Source organism: Trachymyrmex septentrionalis, unplaced genomic scaffold (genome assembly GCF_001594115.1).
Source record: "Trachymyrmex septentrionalis isolate Tsep2-gDNA-1 unplaced genomic scaffold, Tsep1.0 scaffold8, whole genome shotgun sequence".
Taxonomy (NCBI): Eukaryota; Metazoa; Arthropoda; class Insecta; order Hymenoptera; family Formicidae; genus Trachymyrmex; species Trachymyrmex septentrionalis.
In genome coordinates this window covers 1,441,164-1,458,368 of record NW_017305987.1, presented here as the reverse complement: position 1 = coordinate 1,458,368, position 17,205 = coordinate 1,441,164, and the positions used below count along the sequence as shown (strand labels likewise).

The 17,205-nt window shown below is 39.5% G+C and overlaps 1 protein-coding gene across 6 annotated transcripts in view; it reads left to right on the top strand.

Moving 5' to 3' along the window:
* Positions 1 to 17,205, top strand: part of LOC108754480 (fasciclin-1) — a 377,227-nt gene that overhangs the window by 298,853 nt on the left and 61,169 nt on the right. For 4 of the 6 annotated variants that reach the window (XM_018496774.1, XM_018496773.1, XM_018496776.1 and 1 more), the window contains 5 exons: positions 3,606 to 3,820; positions 6,559 to 6,721; positions 7,588 to 7,729; positions 8,091 to 8,132; positions 13,961 to 14,520. In XM_018496774.1, coding sequence (XP_018352276.1) covers positions 3,606 to 3,820; positions 6,559 to 6,721; positions 7,588 to 7,729; positions 8,091 to 8,132; positions 13,961 to 14,151 — 753 coding nt within the window. In that variant the 3' untranslated portion in view covers positions 14,152 to 14,520. Of the gene's footprint in view, positions 1 to 3,605; positions 3,821 to 6,558; positions 6,722 to 7,587; positions 7,730 to 8,090; positions 8,133 to 13,960; positions 14,521 to 17,205 lie in introns of those variants that run through there. The other 2 variants (XM_018496772.1, XM_018496777.1) reach the window with 2 other exon arrangements.

Genomic DNA, 17,205 nt, shown 5'->3' with positions numbered 1-17,205 from the left:
TCTCTCTCTCTCTCTCTCTCTCTCTCTCTCTCTCTCTACCCCTCCCCCCTTCCTTGATAAAACGAGGTCTGTAACTTTACTTGAAATATCGGTTTGAATAAACGGTTTGAACCATTTCGGAGATGTTACTTAAAATATTATTATAGAAGTCTGATCTTTTTAGATTTTCATTTTATTCTAGAATTCCCGAAATATGAATATCCGTGCTTCTTATAGAATTCTTGAATGTTTGACACAGTTCAATGTTTTAATTACGCGAGTAGTCCAATTAAATCAGATTCCCCGATAAGTTTGGCTCGCGAAGATGGCTTTGATTCACCTGATATTGATAAAATAAATTTCGCGTGGATTTCAGAGTCTAAAAAGAGTTAGATAAATCAATCTCAATCTCCCTCGTCGCGTTCGCTTTTGTTTTTCCACTTTAATAGCACGATTTATTTCGTGATGACCTTACATTCGCAATTAATTAATTCGATGTCATTTCCCACGCAAATAAAAGTTCCGCCGTAGTTTTACGCGCCGTAATTGATAACAGCGAGCATCGAAAGGTCGAATATAGCATCGGCCGCGAATAAAAAATTAATTGTGGAAGCGTATCGAAAATGGCGAATTATCAAGAATGATCGCATGAATGCTTAAAAGTTCCAGTTTCTTACACCTCGATAAAATTAAAAGCGTCTCTATCTTAAAGCGGAAAGCAGCTTAAAACGCTAAAATCGGTTATGTACAGCAAAACATTTTATTCATTCATGGCATACCATTTCTACCAAAATGGCGAAGCATAAATGAAATTTTAATGCATGTTACATTTATGCTACCAGAATCTTAATAAGCCGACGGAATTTCTAATCGAGAAATAACATGATATATTTATTCTCTCTGACGATATTTTCATCGAAATCTATCTTTGCAAGGATTGCAGAAATTTTTTTACGGTCGCTTCTAAAATGCAGCAATAATAACATATAAGGACACAGCTCGCAGAATTTAAAGATATTCCTTAAGAGATATTTCTTTTTATAGAATTAAATTTATTAACTATATCATGCATAAGAAAAGATTAGTAAGTAAGAGAATAGTTTCTCTTAACCTCAGACATTTATTCGTATCTTATAATTAAATGGCTAACGAAAATCTATTAGTTAAATATGTTATTATTATCTAAACCTAAATCTTTATTAAATTAATTCGATATTAAATTATATCCAATTTGAGTTATTTTTTTATTATTTCTATATGTCATTAATTTATGATAATTAAAACAATCAAGTTAAAAAATTTAACTCGAGAAAAGAAAGTGTATTAAATTTAACCCAAATTTAGTTTGTTATTTAATAAGCATATATATTAATATGGATGTTATTTATTTTTAAACTAATCACAAAAGTGAATTGATGATTGAAATTTTGATATATGTATGGAAGTTAAAAATAACAAAAAAAGTCGTTTAACTCAAGGATTGGATCACCTTTGATATCTAACAGCGTAAGATTCCTTTATATACACAAATAGTAATTCCCAATTCGCTCACACTAATTTCAAAAATGTGCTTCCGGACATCTCTTTCTTTTTTAAACACCCCGTACATCCCAGTTTCCTCGGTTTCTCAACGGTGGATCTCTAACACGGATGAACGTCAGGAAAGTAACCGGAAGTGGCTCTGAGTGCACGCCGGGAAATTCATGAGAGCTGGATCAGCCGGAAAAGGGATCGTTGCCTCTTGGCGCTCTCTATACCAAGCTTTTCCATCTCGACATCAACGATTGAGGAGAGAATGAGAAGAGAGAGAGAGAGAGAGAGAGAGAGAGAGAGAAAGAGACGTAGCAAAGGCCAAGAGGGAAACGAGGAGAACAAGTCGGAAGGGAGGGTGTCGATTTGCAATCCGGACGATATTTGCAAGTTAAAGACTCGCACTGCCGGCTGAAGCACAACGTACGCCGCATCGTCCGGATAATCCGGTGGATCGAAAGAGATTCGTTTCGCCTCGACGTCGCCACCGCCTAGAATCCCGTCGCGGCTGTCTTTTAAGATCAAATTACGTGTCCGCCCAAGAAAGCGGACTCGGAAGTGCTCCAGGGAACGTTTCGTGCCTCGCGATTGCACGATTTTCATCCGAAGATTGTCGCGCTGATGGCTTCCCTTTGACGTCGTAATTGCGGTATAATAAACACGTTTACTTTCACAATCGCGGATCGTATCATTTTTCACTCAGAGCCTCAAAGACGTAACTTTGGTTCATGGGCTTTGTTCTACAACGATTATGGGAAACTATTCCATCAAACGAAGATAATTAAAAAATATTATGGCAACGTAATAAACGCACGATGAACGTAAAATAATGAACGTAAAAAACCTAACCTGAGGCATGACTCGCTGATCTTTGCAGGCTTTTCTCGTCGAAAATTCCTGACTCCCCTATCGATATTTATTAGTACGTCTCGTTGTCGTGTGCACTAAACTCCATAAGGAAGTTTATACTTTTAATTACTTGACGTCTCGAACTTCGCTTCTTCAGCCTATCTTTATGTATGGAGAGACGCGCATAACTTTTAATTCCCGACTCCTCTCTGCGAATCTAAATGTCTGCGCTATGTGATGGCTCCTGTTTGTGCACGAAATCGACTTGTATGTAATTCTTCGAAAACGTTACAGGCACAAGGATCCTCTCGAACAGATTTCTACGCTCGAATTTCCGCGTTGCGGCTCGCTTCTTGTTCATCGTTCGTGTGAAATATCTTTGCTTTAATTACATAAATTGTCGAGATTACATGAATTAAAATTGCTTTGGTCCGCTCGACGGATTATTCATTAAAGCAGTCCGATTTGAGCGATGAGAGTCGACCACACGTGCCTTCGAAGAATTCACTGGCATCTTCCTTGTGTGTGCATCTTTTTTGTGCGTGAAAAGAGCTATGTCTTTTTATCTGTCCTCTATTATGTCTCTTTACCTTGATCATTTCTATTAATACGGATTAATTTTAATCTCGGTTCAAATTACTCTTCATTTTTTTTAGTTCTAAAAATTAGAGAAAGATATGAGTTCAACCGAGATTAAAGTTAATTTATATTAGTGGAAAAAACGGGCACTTGTCAACTTTTTCTGCTATATTTTCAATTCTTTTAACATTTTTTAATTGTTTTTATCTTCTATCTCATATTATTCTGCATTATTATTTTTTTGGTTATTATTTTACTTTCTCCATTTAAAACAGAAGTGTTTAATTTTACGATATTGAAACGTTCTATTCTTGTCTCCGTTTTTGAACACTTAGAAGATGTTTAAGTTTTAAACTTTTTGAATAAACGAAAAACGCTAAAACGTTTAAAATTGAATGTTTGTTTTGCAAAGATGTTTTAAAACGTCTACGTGAACATTTTAAACACTGCACTTTCTACAGTGTTTTCATTCTGCTTATTTACACTTCCACTTTCTTTTTTGGTCAATTTTTTGCTCTTAGAAGACTCGCCCTACAATATTAATAAAAGCCTCCATCTGTCTACCTATCTTTCACTTCTTTGCTGTTTGACGCAATTTCGATGTATGCATACAATTCTTAAAGCGCCGCGAGCGTTTCGTTCATGGAGCTCCGCTCGGATTCTTGCAGGTGGCGACCGCCGCTGAGAAGAAGAAGCTCTACTTCAACGTGGTGCAGGGACCGATGGAGAACCAGACCGTCACTGTGGAAGGCGGTGGCGTGAACGCCACCATCATCACCGCCAACATCGCCGCCACCAACGGGATTATCCACATAATCGACAGGCTTCTCGGGGTACCCTACACCACCGTCCTCGACAAACTCAGGACTGATCCGATGCTCAAGTGAGTCCCTTACCTTCTTCCTCATCTTTATTCATCTTTTATGCAAAGCGACTCGGATCATCGACTCTCTGGTTTTATGAAGGATCTCGAGCGTTGTACCAGCGGCATTTTAAAAAACACGCAAATGCGGACGGGCGCATAAGAGAACGGTCCATTACCCGATAGAGTAATGTCAAATTCCGTTTAATTCCACGAGTTCGCGTTTTCGTTGTATTTAAATCTTTAATTTTACGTTCCAGAGTAATGTGAATAGGAATTATGTAAATCGTCTCGCGCCGAGGCGATCCGGAATTTCCACCCCATTTCGTACTCCCTCCTTCCGCGGGAGAAATAAAATGCAGGATCCCGATTTTCTGTTCGCACGACGAAATGATATACCGGACGATGATTCGTCCCCCCCGCGAGAAAAATATCTCTATCTCGGTGATTGCGAAAACCTGATCCTGCGCACGTCATTGGACGCACGTGGATCGGTCACGCGCGAACACGTGCGAACATTTTCATCCACGTGTAGACGCGATCTTGCGCAAGACAACACCATCACCGGCTACGTCTTATCCATTCCTGAAAGAGAATCTTATCCGCGCGTGACTTCGCGAACTTTTCTTCCGCACGACCCCTCGACCCCAACCCCCGTCTCGCTTCCTCGCCCTCCGCTTCCTCTCGCTCTCGTTCGAATTTTAATTAAAATAACGCAACAAATCCCCATTCCAATTACCGCGGACCCCGTCGGCCCCGCCATGGCGGTGCCGTCGACGTAAAAAACTATAACTGTGCCAAAGTCTTACGCCTGGAATTGTACGGTTCCGCAGGGCACCACGTCGTACCTATTAAATTCGCAGTCGGGCGCGTCCCTCTCCACGTGCCGATATTGCCTCCTTGTCCAATTTAACGGTCGGCACGCGAAGCGCCGTGCAAAAAAAAGCGAATAAACTCACTCGGCAAGATTACCCGGGCTAGAACATACCTCGGCTCGGAGTACGAATTCACGGCGCATCTAGAACTCGCCCCGTTTAACTCTGGCGTCCTACAATCCGGGAGATTAGGAGAATCCCGAGATTCGTGAACTTCCGCAGACGATTAGTTTCTGAGGTTAAGGCATCGAGGTGTCGAGATTTCTAGAGAATTTATTGAAATCCAAAAAGTGCACGTCCTAAAGCATTCGTGAATGATTTTAAGAATTTAATTTCTAAAGGTGCCAGCAGACGATGTGGCTAATGTGCGCGAGATTTTCAAAGATACGGACACACGAGATGCATAATTGTTGATTCATGAATGTAGATCAATTTAGTGAATGTGTGCAAAATTGCCTTATGTTGGCCAAATCGTCCGGAGACGCCTTAACAGATTTGTCGACGTAGATTCCTAGGATTTTAGAAGATTCGCGATTCATTTAGAGTCTAAAGTCTATGAGGTCTAACAAGAGACTTGTCAATAAATTGATTCAATTCTCCTTGATAGATGTTATTCAATACAAACTAAGAGACACACCATTGGAAAATTTAAGTTAACTTTGACACATCTCACATGTCTCGGTCCACTCAAATTTATATGTTAATGTAATACAAAATGAATGCGTTAAAAGATGACGCAAATATTATTTAGGAAGATAAACACCAAAAAAAGATAATACTGACACAGTTTGTAAACAAACTGTGGAATTATTTTCAGTAAAATTAGCATTTATAACATGGTGAAGTAATACATATTTTATTTATTCATATTAGAATTTAAATTTTAAAATACATTATTTTTATGTATAATTTGTTTGCTTATTCACAAATTGTATTATTTTGACACTAAGAAATATTGAATATTAATTTAACACAAACTATTTAAATAATCATATTACGTTAAATTAGCACTTGAATATATTTAAGAAATTCTCAACAAAAACAGTCTTATCAACAAAACAGTGAGAGATACATATAAAAAAATGTTTTAGATAAAACTTTTATGGTTTTTTTTATATATACCATGTATTGAAATTGTTTAAAATCCAATATTTTAAAAATACCTCTATTCCCCTATTAAGTGTTTAACTGTAATTATTTCACCGCTTAAATCTCAAATTGGGTTGATGCAAAAAAAAATACGTGTCTCTTGGATTTGTTATTCAACAGCATATTTCCAGAATCGAATCAGTTCCAAACAATTGCGACAGGATCCTTGTAAGATGCAACAACAACTAACGGTTTTCTGAGAGAAATGGGAGATTGTTTATGTACGCTGATCCAAATAACCGGCCAACAATCGTGCCTCATCATACCGCCGGCGGCTTTCCGTGCGAAGAAAGCTGCGGATTATCTCCTAATTTAAAATTATAATTGATAACCCGCGGACGGGTTCTCGCGTGGAGTTCTCCGCCAGACTCGGAAGATACGACGGGCGGCTTTATAAAGAGCGGAGAGATCAACTCGCGGGAGGTGGAGGGCGGATTAAATCCCGTAAGAGAGGCAGCGGGAAGGTGAGACCGCCCGGAGAAGCGAGGATAGAGTAAACATCGCGTTGTTACTACGGTGTACTCTCGCAATCCCCCGCCGCTAAAAAATTTTCGCGCTGCGCTTAACTCGTACCGCTCCTGATTCAATTAAAACGATTTAAGCAACGCGAATGAGGCGCGATTATCGGAAGCGTTATTTACAACCTCCGTCCTTAAAACACCGCCCCGGTGTGAAATCGTCGCCCGTTTCATCGCCACGTAATTCATCGCCGATATTTCTCCCCGTCTTTTTCAGCTCGACCTATTTGCTGGGTCAGCGACGTGGATTCAATGATCAGTTGAACGATACGAAGAAGCGATTCACGTACTTCGCCCCGTACGATTACGCCTGGAAAGACGCAGCGAATAACTATCCATCAACTACTAAGAAGCTCTTCATGCCCGAGTTCAGTTATCACGTGAGTAAACTTCCCAGATGCGCGCGTACTGCATCTTAAACTTTTATATCCGAGATTATTGCTGTCAGAGCTGTGCATCTCTTAATCTCCTTCCCTTATTGGATCGTTAAATTTTTAAATGGTTGTACCTTTTTACCATCGAGTCTTCTCTTTCTCTCTCTTTCTCCAGGTCACAAACAAAAGGGTCCTGTACTAATCGTATAGAAAAAGCGGATTCGGTTAAATTGACTGAAAAACTGTAATATTCTAAATTTAGAGAAATTCTAAAGCCTTCATGAACGCCATCAAAGATCGTCAGATTTTACTGTAACGTAATTTGGAAGTTGTTATTTTCTAAGTGGACCAAAAAAAGTACCTTTATCTATCAAACTATTTATTTGTTAGTAACTGTACCTAAATACTTTTATGTACGAAATAATAAGATAAATCAATTAGTCTGAAGAAAACACATAATTGTTTTTTAAAAGAATATTGCGAATTGCATAATTCTTTTTAACAGCTATATATTTTTTTCACATTCTCGATTGATTTATCTTATTATCATACGCATGAAAAGTATTAAAGTTAAAAATAGTTTAGTAGATAAAGATGCTTTTTAGTTCGATTCGACTCAAAATAGCAACTTTCGAAATCTGTCCATCCCTTGATAGTTATGGAAACTTTTGATCACACCTGAAAGCTTAATGTTGTTTCATAATCTATAAAGTATCATAGTTTCAGCCAATTTGATTCAAACTACTTTCTCCTTACGATTAGTGCAGGATTCTTTAGATTTCCATTATTTTCTCAAATATATGACAGCACGAGGAGTCCGAGAAGATCTCAATGTACGTCCAACTGCAAAAGTATATATAATTCGTTTACAGACGAAGCAGATATTGGAGCGACATCTCATAATAGCGGATCAGGCGTACACGATGGCGAAGCTGAAAGAGATGAGCAACGACACCCTCAACCTCCCAGCGGCCAGGGACAATTTAAAGCTTCGTATCAAGGAGCACAGCGAAAGTGAGTAAACAAGTTTCGAAAAAAAAAAAAAGAACGATACATCTGTCGCATCTCAATGTTAACTTAGGCAGTCGGAAAAACGTTTCGCAAAAATTTCGCAAGTTTCGTATATTCGCGCGAGCGTAATCTGGACGCGCGAATTCGGGATACGTTAGAGAAAAACGTTAGGGACAGTTTCCTCGGTGTTCACAAACTCGCCGTTCCTTTGCTCAAACATTAGCTATCTAGAGCGATAGCTCGAATATCTTGTCTCGCGATTGTGTTATCGCGGATTGGAGACGGGGAACCGTCACGGGGAGATGCCGCGTCCCCGCGCCTGTCACCGACACTCTCAAACCTGGTGCTGTCTGATTACATGTAGATGAGAGGTACGACGAAAACGCAATCCGTCCAGAAACATCCGGTGAGTGAGCTAAGTGTGTGTTTAAACGTCGCCGACGAGCGACGACACGAGCGCTTTCACTTTGTACGAGCAGCACAGTTACTGTAAATTGCGACCTACCGAAGGAGTGCACCCTTCTTACGCACCGCGTTACGCACTCGCGCGTACATGCCGTGTTACGTCTGTGCGCGCGGGAGGATGAAACTCGTGTCCCAGCGAAGTTCGTTTTCCGTATAATTGCCGGATCTGTGGACTCTGGGATGCGTAAATTGCGTAAATTCAATGTACGATATTTAATGATATCGGAATATTTCATATTCTTAACGTTTAACCCTAGAATGTTATTGTGGGTGAATTTTTTTAGTCAATTATTTAGTAGATTATATAGTAGATTTTAATAGATTATGTAGTAATTTTGTTGTTTTATTAAAATTTTAATAGCTTCAAATAACATTTAACCCTTTGAGGGGAATGGAAGCATTCTGAATTAAAAAAAAACTTAAAGAAGACCTTGTTCCAAGGGTTTGCGAAATCCGAATTTGAAATCTAGTCTCAGAATTCAAATTACAAAAAAATAATCTAATTATCGTGAAATTAAGTTCTTTGAGTTTGAATATAGCCTGAAAAAAATATATATATATATTAAGTTTCAAAAATCTGTTAACTTTCAATGATAGAGAATCTAGTATCAAAGGCTCGCAATCACAGTTTGAAAATAAATACCAACTGTTTGTATCACTGATAAGCTTCAAGTAAGCAAAACTTGAAACTTGATATTATTTCGCAATTAAAAATTTGCTAAAAGCGAATTTTATTAATAATCAAATATATTATTTTTTAAATTCTGTCCGCCATATTGGATGCATTATGTCAATTTTGTTATTTTTAACTTCGAGTATAAAGTAATATCAAATTATCTTATAGGCCAAGTTTCATAAAAATTTAACAAGTGATAGTTTACAAAACAAAAAGGGATGCTCTCAAATGGAATTACTTATCCACAAAGGGTTAATAAGATTAACATTAAAATTCATTTTTTACATTGAAACAGTGTGTTAGTTCAATTATTTTAACTTTATTCACCTTTCAATCTATAAAGTAGATACAAAAAAGTTTTTAATTATATGAATGAATTTTCACTTAAAATAATTAATGCAAAAAAAAATATGAATTGTATTCCAGGGTTAAATTCGATAATTTTATGTAAAACTGTAGCTTCAATTAAATATAAGGCGCTTTGAAGAACATCCGCGTGAAAAAACGAAAGAGGGCTCAACATCCCAGGAACTGTGGATCCTGAAAAATCTTACGCTCGCTAAATCTTGGTACTTATCTTTAGATCCTTGGGTGCTGCCTTTCGTGCAACGATTCTGATTTGTTTTCTGTGTATGATCATACGCCGAGCTTGTGCGCTTACGCTGACGCTTATACGCTTACGCATACGAAGGATCTAACGCGGGGAAAAAGCAACGCCCCTTCGAAATGAAACGAACTTCGCTCGGCGCGTAGAGACTACGCAGAGACCTCGTTCGCACGGAGATTAGTGACCAGCCGTCGATGCTTCGTTTAATTATTTTTGTATTATTTGGGATATATATTGCATCGCAGTTGAATTATACATTGCATCTGTACATTGCAGACGTTCTCAAACCGCGATATTAGCTATAAATCTTTCGTTTTGAAAGTCTTCCTCGTCACTTCTGCAACATCCACAGAAAGGTTTCTTCGATTTAAAGAAATGTTTCTTCGCTATACGGTTGAAGAAAAAAATTTCTTGGATTTGAACATAATTCCCTTAAATGAAATTTTTTTTTATTTCATTTTAAACAATGTTTCAATCAACGAAATGACGTTCGAATCGATGAAATTTTTTCTTTAACCGTACGGCAAGAAAAAAAAACACTGAAAAAAATTTCTGGTTGAAAATGGACGAATTAGAATTTTCCGATTAAATTTATTATTTATTGTAGAACTCTAGTTGATATAACCGGAATTTTTGATATAATATTTCTGGTAAAATCTACTAGAATTCTTATTTTTACCAGAATAATTATATCAATTAGAATTCTAGTTATCTCTGCTAGAGTTCTAGTAGATTTAACCAGAAAATTCTGATTCGTTCATTTTCCATCAGAATTACTATTTAATTCCAACCAGACCATTTTTCTCACGATCAGTGTAACATTTCTTTAAATCGAAGAAATCTTTCTCTGAGTGCTTGAGAGTCCCTGTCTTATCATAATCGAACTCACTGTTAAATAATACACGGGCTCTCAATGGACGGACCGGAAAATCAAAACCGTCCCGATTTTCACGATCAATTAGAACCGGGACTCTCATACCTGCGGGACGCATTCACGCCGGAATTTTCGTTACAGTCGCAAGCGGGACCCCAGCGGGGAATTTAGTCGCGGAGTCAAAAATCACTGAATTGAAATAAAAAGGAAACGACGGAGTATAAAAGCGGTGAGAAAGAGAGGGGTGGAAAGCGACAACGCGGAGTGAGAGCGAAGCGCGCGCGGGTGCGCGAGAAACAAAAGCGTATTAATTGCGGCGAGGGCAACAATACTCATTGTGAACGGCGGAATTAATTACGACGAGCAGAACGCCATTGTTACGCGTAAATTAATTGCGACAACAACAGCAATAGGATATCATTACCTTTGTCGCAAAACGAGGAACGTCGCCCCTCCTCACCATTTTGTGGTTGGATTACTATTTATCGTATGACCTCAGCCTGCGTAAACGTGCGACACGTGGTGATAAGGATAAGGAACTTTGAAAAATCTTATAGAGAAATCATCCGGTAGCGAGGATATAAAATTCTACTCGGTCCGAGAGACGTACGTCAGCTGTCCCATAAAAGAGAAAATGATTTGCAATCGTTACACTTGTAGACTATATGTATGAACGGAGATATTAATCCCTTAATATCTAGTCGTGTTCTATACATTAAGCGGTCGAAAGCCAGCTGCCCGCCATTGTATTAACATTAAAGCGACAGTAATTTGTTATGCGGGGATCGATACTAATTACTTTCCCGGTTGATTCGACCGCGTGTTGTTTCAACAAATTCACCTACGGGAGAAACAAAATGGCATCCAAATATTAATGAGGCCATCTACTAATCGAAACGATCGAAATGTAAAAGTGCTTGTAATATTTCGCTCGATTTAAATTGGAAACTCTTGGAAATATTCAGGTAACAAATGACGTAACGATCGAGGACTTGTCTCGGCTATTCTGTACAGGTTTTGCTGAAATATCTATAAAGTTTAGGTATATGAAACCTGAAAAGTTTAGATATAACGAACCTGAAAAAATAATTTTATTGAATTATCAAAAATATTGTAATTATGTAGGTCGCTCAAACTGATTGCTAAAATATTAAAACTTTTTATAGCACTGCTTATTCCCTGGTGAACAAATTTTGCTGGAATTACTCCACATTTTGGAACATTTCAGCGAATTGCTGAAAATTTTCTGAAATTTCACTGAAAGTAAATTTTTCAGCTAATACCGCTAAAATTAAACTGAAATTTTTCTGAACCGCTAAAATTTTGCTGAAAAGTGTTCCAAAAAACGTGAAATAATTTCAGCGAAATTTTTCCACCAGGGATAGATTTGTGAGTTTCTTATATAATTACTTTGATGGTCCAATGAGATTATTTCATAGTATTTCATTTGTCGGTTTTCTTTCACCTAGATCAGAGAGATCTGTATCTAGATCAGATCTATATTTCAATTTTTCGATACTTTAGCAAAATCATCTTTCCACGTGGTACGTATTTTTCGCGCAATTTCAACGCAAATAAACTACTCGAAAGGGGGCTTCATTTCCGTATGTATTGCCGTGAGATGCAGCGAGTCCAACTTCCGTCGCGTCGCGGTAAAGTCCAGGAAATTCTCGAACGGATGCAGCACAACCCCCATCCTCTAAACAGTTCCTTTCACGGTCCCGCGTTTTGACGCCAGAGTATGATGAATATCTGGTCACCGCGCGCTGGGATTTTTCCGCATTATCGAAAATGAAACTCGCAGCAATGACTCGCCGCTTTGCGAAAAATATGTCGCCTCTCGAGCACCTCTCGAACGCGGAAGCCGGAAACGAATGCGCGCGCCATTATGTGCCGGAACCGCAAGGCGATTTATTATGCACCTTTCGACCACCATTTAAATGCAAATTCCTTGATTACCCCCGGCGCTAATTGCTACGTGCTCTCCCGGTTATTCACTCTCGCCTATGCGAGCAAATTTCCGAGGCGTTTCCTAAGCTCGCGACCGTCGCTTTTACCGCTCTGTTTTACAATCCCGCAAAGGGGCACCGGAGGAGAGCGAGAAAAAGATTGAGTTCAGTAGACCCTTAAGCTGGGCGAAGACGCTTAAACATACAAAGTGCTGTTGGAAGAACAACAAGAGTGTTACTTCCGTATTTGTCGAAATACAACGACAACATATTGAAAAAAGTTTGATAATAGTTGCTTTCCATTTGCACACAAGTGAAACTAAGTCTGACGTGAGCTGAGTATATTATACTTAGATTAATGACGTCACTACTTGTCGTTCTTACTTTAGCTGTGTTCCAAAATTTACTGCCACACAGCACTGAAAAGTGCTCGTAACGTAAACTGTAGCATTCTCAGTGCTAACAGTAAATTTGGAGCACAGCCGTTGGTAAAAAGGCTTATCACTGATGTCAGCACAGGTTCATAATCTCACTTTGAAGTGAATTTACGAGACTCGCTAAGGCTCAGTTTCACAACTCACGGTTAACGCTTAGCCGAGACTCAACTTATTCTCATCTCTTTCCAATTCTAGCATTATTAAGAGATGAAGAGTAAGTTAAACCTCGGTTAAGGGTAACCATGAGTGGTGAAACTGGGCTTTAAGCACACAATCTCGATTTGCAGATAGATATTTTGTGTAGATAAAAACTCAGTTAAATCTCACTTGTCAGAATGCAAAAGAAACATGCATTCAACTGAATTATTACGTGTCACAAGCGAGAATTATCTGAGAATCAGCGTAAATGGAAACCAACTAATAGCTAAATATTGAGTGAAACATGTCGTCTACAATATGCGAAGTAAGCTATGATACTTGATATAAGAGTAAGAAATTGACGAATCACAGTCGAATGTGAGAACTGCGATCGACTGTGATGGATCAATTTGCTGTTGCTTCTTACATCGAGCTTACTCCACATATTGTAGACGACGTAAAACAGTTTCAATCAAATGTTTAGTTATTGTAACTATAATTTTACTTTCCTCAATATATACTTTCCTAATTACAATATTAACAAACTAATTATTTGTTAATAATTAGGAAGGTACATATTGAGGGAAGTAAAATTATTAAAGGTTATATTATTATGTCTGGTAATACTTACTAAGTATTTAGAAGAATATAATTTCTTTTGGATTATATTAACCGAACATTTGATTGAAATTATTTCACTCAACGTATGGTAGCTGTTACCAGACGACACCCTTTTTTCAGTGCACGCCAAATGGAAACTTTATTTGCGATCGTATTAATGGCGCCATTTATGTTTCTCACTAGATACTGTCGCTGAATTTAGTTCATCGAAACGTTATTAGAAAGTTGATTCTCTCTATTTCATTTTTTTTTTTTTTTAATTTATTCGATTTCTCTTTTTAGCATCTCACGACGTTTATTTTAGGATCTCTATATAGACTATTCTCCCATCATCGAATTTTTCATTCGAGATATTCGGCGGGGGAGAGCTTTGTATTCTGCATCGCAGTACCGCTTCACTTATACGCATCATGCGGTTTCCCCGAGATTCTCGTTCAAAGATCACCGTCGAGTCTCTCTCTTTTCAGGCTACCAAGTGGAGTGGGAGGGCAAGAAGATCCGCGTCATCCGTCCGGACGTCGAGTGCACCAACGGCATCATCCACGTGATCGGCTCTGTGTTCCTCAAGGATAGCGACGTCCGGGTGACGGGCGGCGCGTCGCTGGCCACCCTTGCGCCCCACCTGATCATGATACTGATAGCCAAGTGGCACCTGTAAAAGTCCTCATCGCGTCGCATCGTCTCGTATCTGCGGCAGGTGCGTCTATAGGAATTTCTCCTTGGGGGCCGTCTCCTATCGTCCTCGAGCGGCGGCGACAACGACGACGCAACGCGGGTAGGCACGGTCGATCGGACTCTCCGAAAGGACATTTATTGTGCGCGGGGAAATGAAGGGGGAAGGGGAGGAGGGCGGGGAAAACTTGAAGAATCCGAAGGGAATCCGGGTGGTGACCGGGAATCCGCGAGATCAGAGATCCATGGGACTTAAACGATCCGAGGATCGACGGGGATTCGCGGGATCCGGAGGATCCCAAGGATTCGTTCGCGTACGTAAGCTCTAACAAGATCGCCAATCTGCAGATGTGAAAAGGGGTAGGGGGGGAGGCGGGGAGGCGGGAAGGGAAGAGGGGCAGGAAGAAAAGTGTCCGATCGGTTACTTTATAGCGATCGTACGGGAGGCACGAAGAAAGCTCTCGCCGAGGGAACGACGCGAGAGGACGACCGAGCACTCACGATCGCACGGCCTCAGAATGCCAGGATAGCCTATTATTTATTGAGTAATCGTCCGTGGACGTAGCGGGACAATTTTACGGGTTAGAAGAGCGTTAATCGTACCAAATAAATGGTTAATCTCGTACCAAGTAATCTAAATAAATTTATTGAGAGATGGAGGGGCGCGAGGAGAGGCGGAGGAGAGGTAGAGATTTCGAGGAACCTACTTCGAGTATTAAGGCAACGATGAAATTGCACCCATGTGAGATCATGCGACTGTCATGCGAGCGACGCAAATATATGCAAATAAAATCGCGTTTTAATCGATCGTTCTTTCCATTGTTATCCAAGCAATCGTATTGGCAAGAAATTATTCGATTTTGTGTCTCGGCCGAGAAAAAAATTGTGACTTCACCGTTGGTGAATAAGACGATCAGTAATTATGCATTTAATTGCATATCCCACGCGCCGTTCTGTAGAATTAATAGGAACTTAATGACGTTATTAAAAACGCTCCGCACCGACCCTTAAAACAAGACTTCGCCATTCCCTCGAGGAATTGTACGATTTTATATATACGACAAGTACGATTTTATACAATCGTAAACGTAAAGTCCAAAATCCTTTCCCTCCAAAGCGACGACGGTAATAAAACTAGACGCAATGCTGATCACCCGTTTCAATCAACGACAGTAATAATATCGATTACTCCGAACGAGGAAGCATTTTCGGAATAAAGGAATCCATCCCCGAATCTTACCATCTCGAAATTCATCGATTTCAGGGTCCTATTCTTTTTCGCATCCATGGATCCTCTCGGAGAACGGGACAGTCGGATTTCTATCAAATCCCAGGACTCCTGTAGATCCTTAAATCCCTGTGTGAATTTTCGCTTCTTCGACTTTTCGAGCGGGATCCACGGATCCTCGAACTCCTAATAGACAAGAAGTCTATTCTTTTGAGCTGAACTTTTCTTGCACAGTTCACCTTTCTTCTTTTTCTCTCTACGTTGAACAAAAAAAAAAAGAGAGAATAGAAGATGAACGTGCGAGAGGTTCAGTTCAAAAAGAACAGGCCTCATACTTTTGAGTTAGAGATCCTTAAGTAAGAGCCTGGAAATAAATATGGCGGCCAATAAATATTTGGCTCGGTGTATTGCAGAGTATATGAGCTTTTATAAGCTCTATGTGATTCAACCTGTAGCCGGAGGCGTTAAACGAGGCACTAAACAGGTACGCTCCAGCGTACGGCGCAAAATTTTAACAGGCAGCGCTGCTCTTGTAAATATAAAGCTCTACCTTGATATTTTTAATGAATTAGCTGAAAGTGGTTTTCTGGAAATCTTTTCAAATTTAGCAATAGCGTTATGGATTTTATTAACTGCGCCAATATATCTGTGGCAGTCGCAGAGGCATCTTTTTCAAAATTAAGAATAATAAAGAATTAACTGAGAAATAAACAATGACACAGACGCGGTCATGCGATTTAGCTATGATATCAATTGAAAAAGAATTGGCGAACAGTCTTGATTACGTCGTAACACCTCCGTCTTTAGCTCTGCCATAACTCAAATAGCTCGGCCATGGCCTCCCTAAATCTTAAGGAACAAAAACAATTAAAACCGCTTAAACAAACTATGCTTAATGATTTATAAGAAACTAATTTTGAAAAAGAAGATAGAATTAGGAAGTTATGGAAAATTTTCTGAGTATCCGAGATGGCTGGTGTGAAAAATTTCAGCTTTTCCAGTTCCGAAGATCAACTTAAAATTTTCAAAGAAAAAGTAAATTAAATATGTGTGATTTTGTGATTTATCTGCAAGTAAATTAATTTAAAAAATATAATAATATAACAATTCCAATAAATCCTCTCCTCCCCCCCCGAGTTCAAAAGTATCAACTTTAATTTCGTCCCTCCTCAAATAAAATTCTGGCATATGCCCTCTGCATACGCTGCCGTATTTGTCTCGTAAACAGACAACTGAGTGCCCAAAGACTTTTACTTGACGATCTCTACTTCAGGTCTTCGTAGATCCACAGTCGATCGATCGATCTAATAACCATTGTCGTCAGTTAGCGTCGTTGTATCAATTCGCGGCAGTCTTGTGGTGAAATCGGATCGAACACCGCGATACAAACAGACGCGTAAAAATACGTCAACGTTATCACGACGTATGGCGATACGGCGAACGTATCCCGGGGTGCGAGCGCATGCTAGCGACGCGAACGGGGTGAACGTTTAGCCCCCTGTTCCTTCCCCTGTTAAACCTCGACGTTTAGGAAACGTCGTTCCCTTTAGGACACCGTGTTTTCGAGCCTTTCGTTGTCACGGAAGGGTTATAACGGCCACCGCGGCCGCTCAGGGACGGCCCCGAACGATACCCCGCTATGTATCATATCGTATTTACGCTGTCTACTTACCGAGAATACTGCCATGCACGCAGGCTTGCGGACGAGCTTGCAAACGAGTTTTTGTACGATAATTATTAACAGAGGGAGAGCGAAAGGTGGAAAAAGAGGAAAGAGTAAAGGCGAGGACGCTCTATCTTGAAACCGGCGAT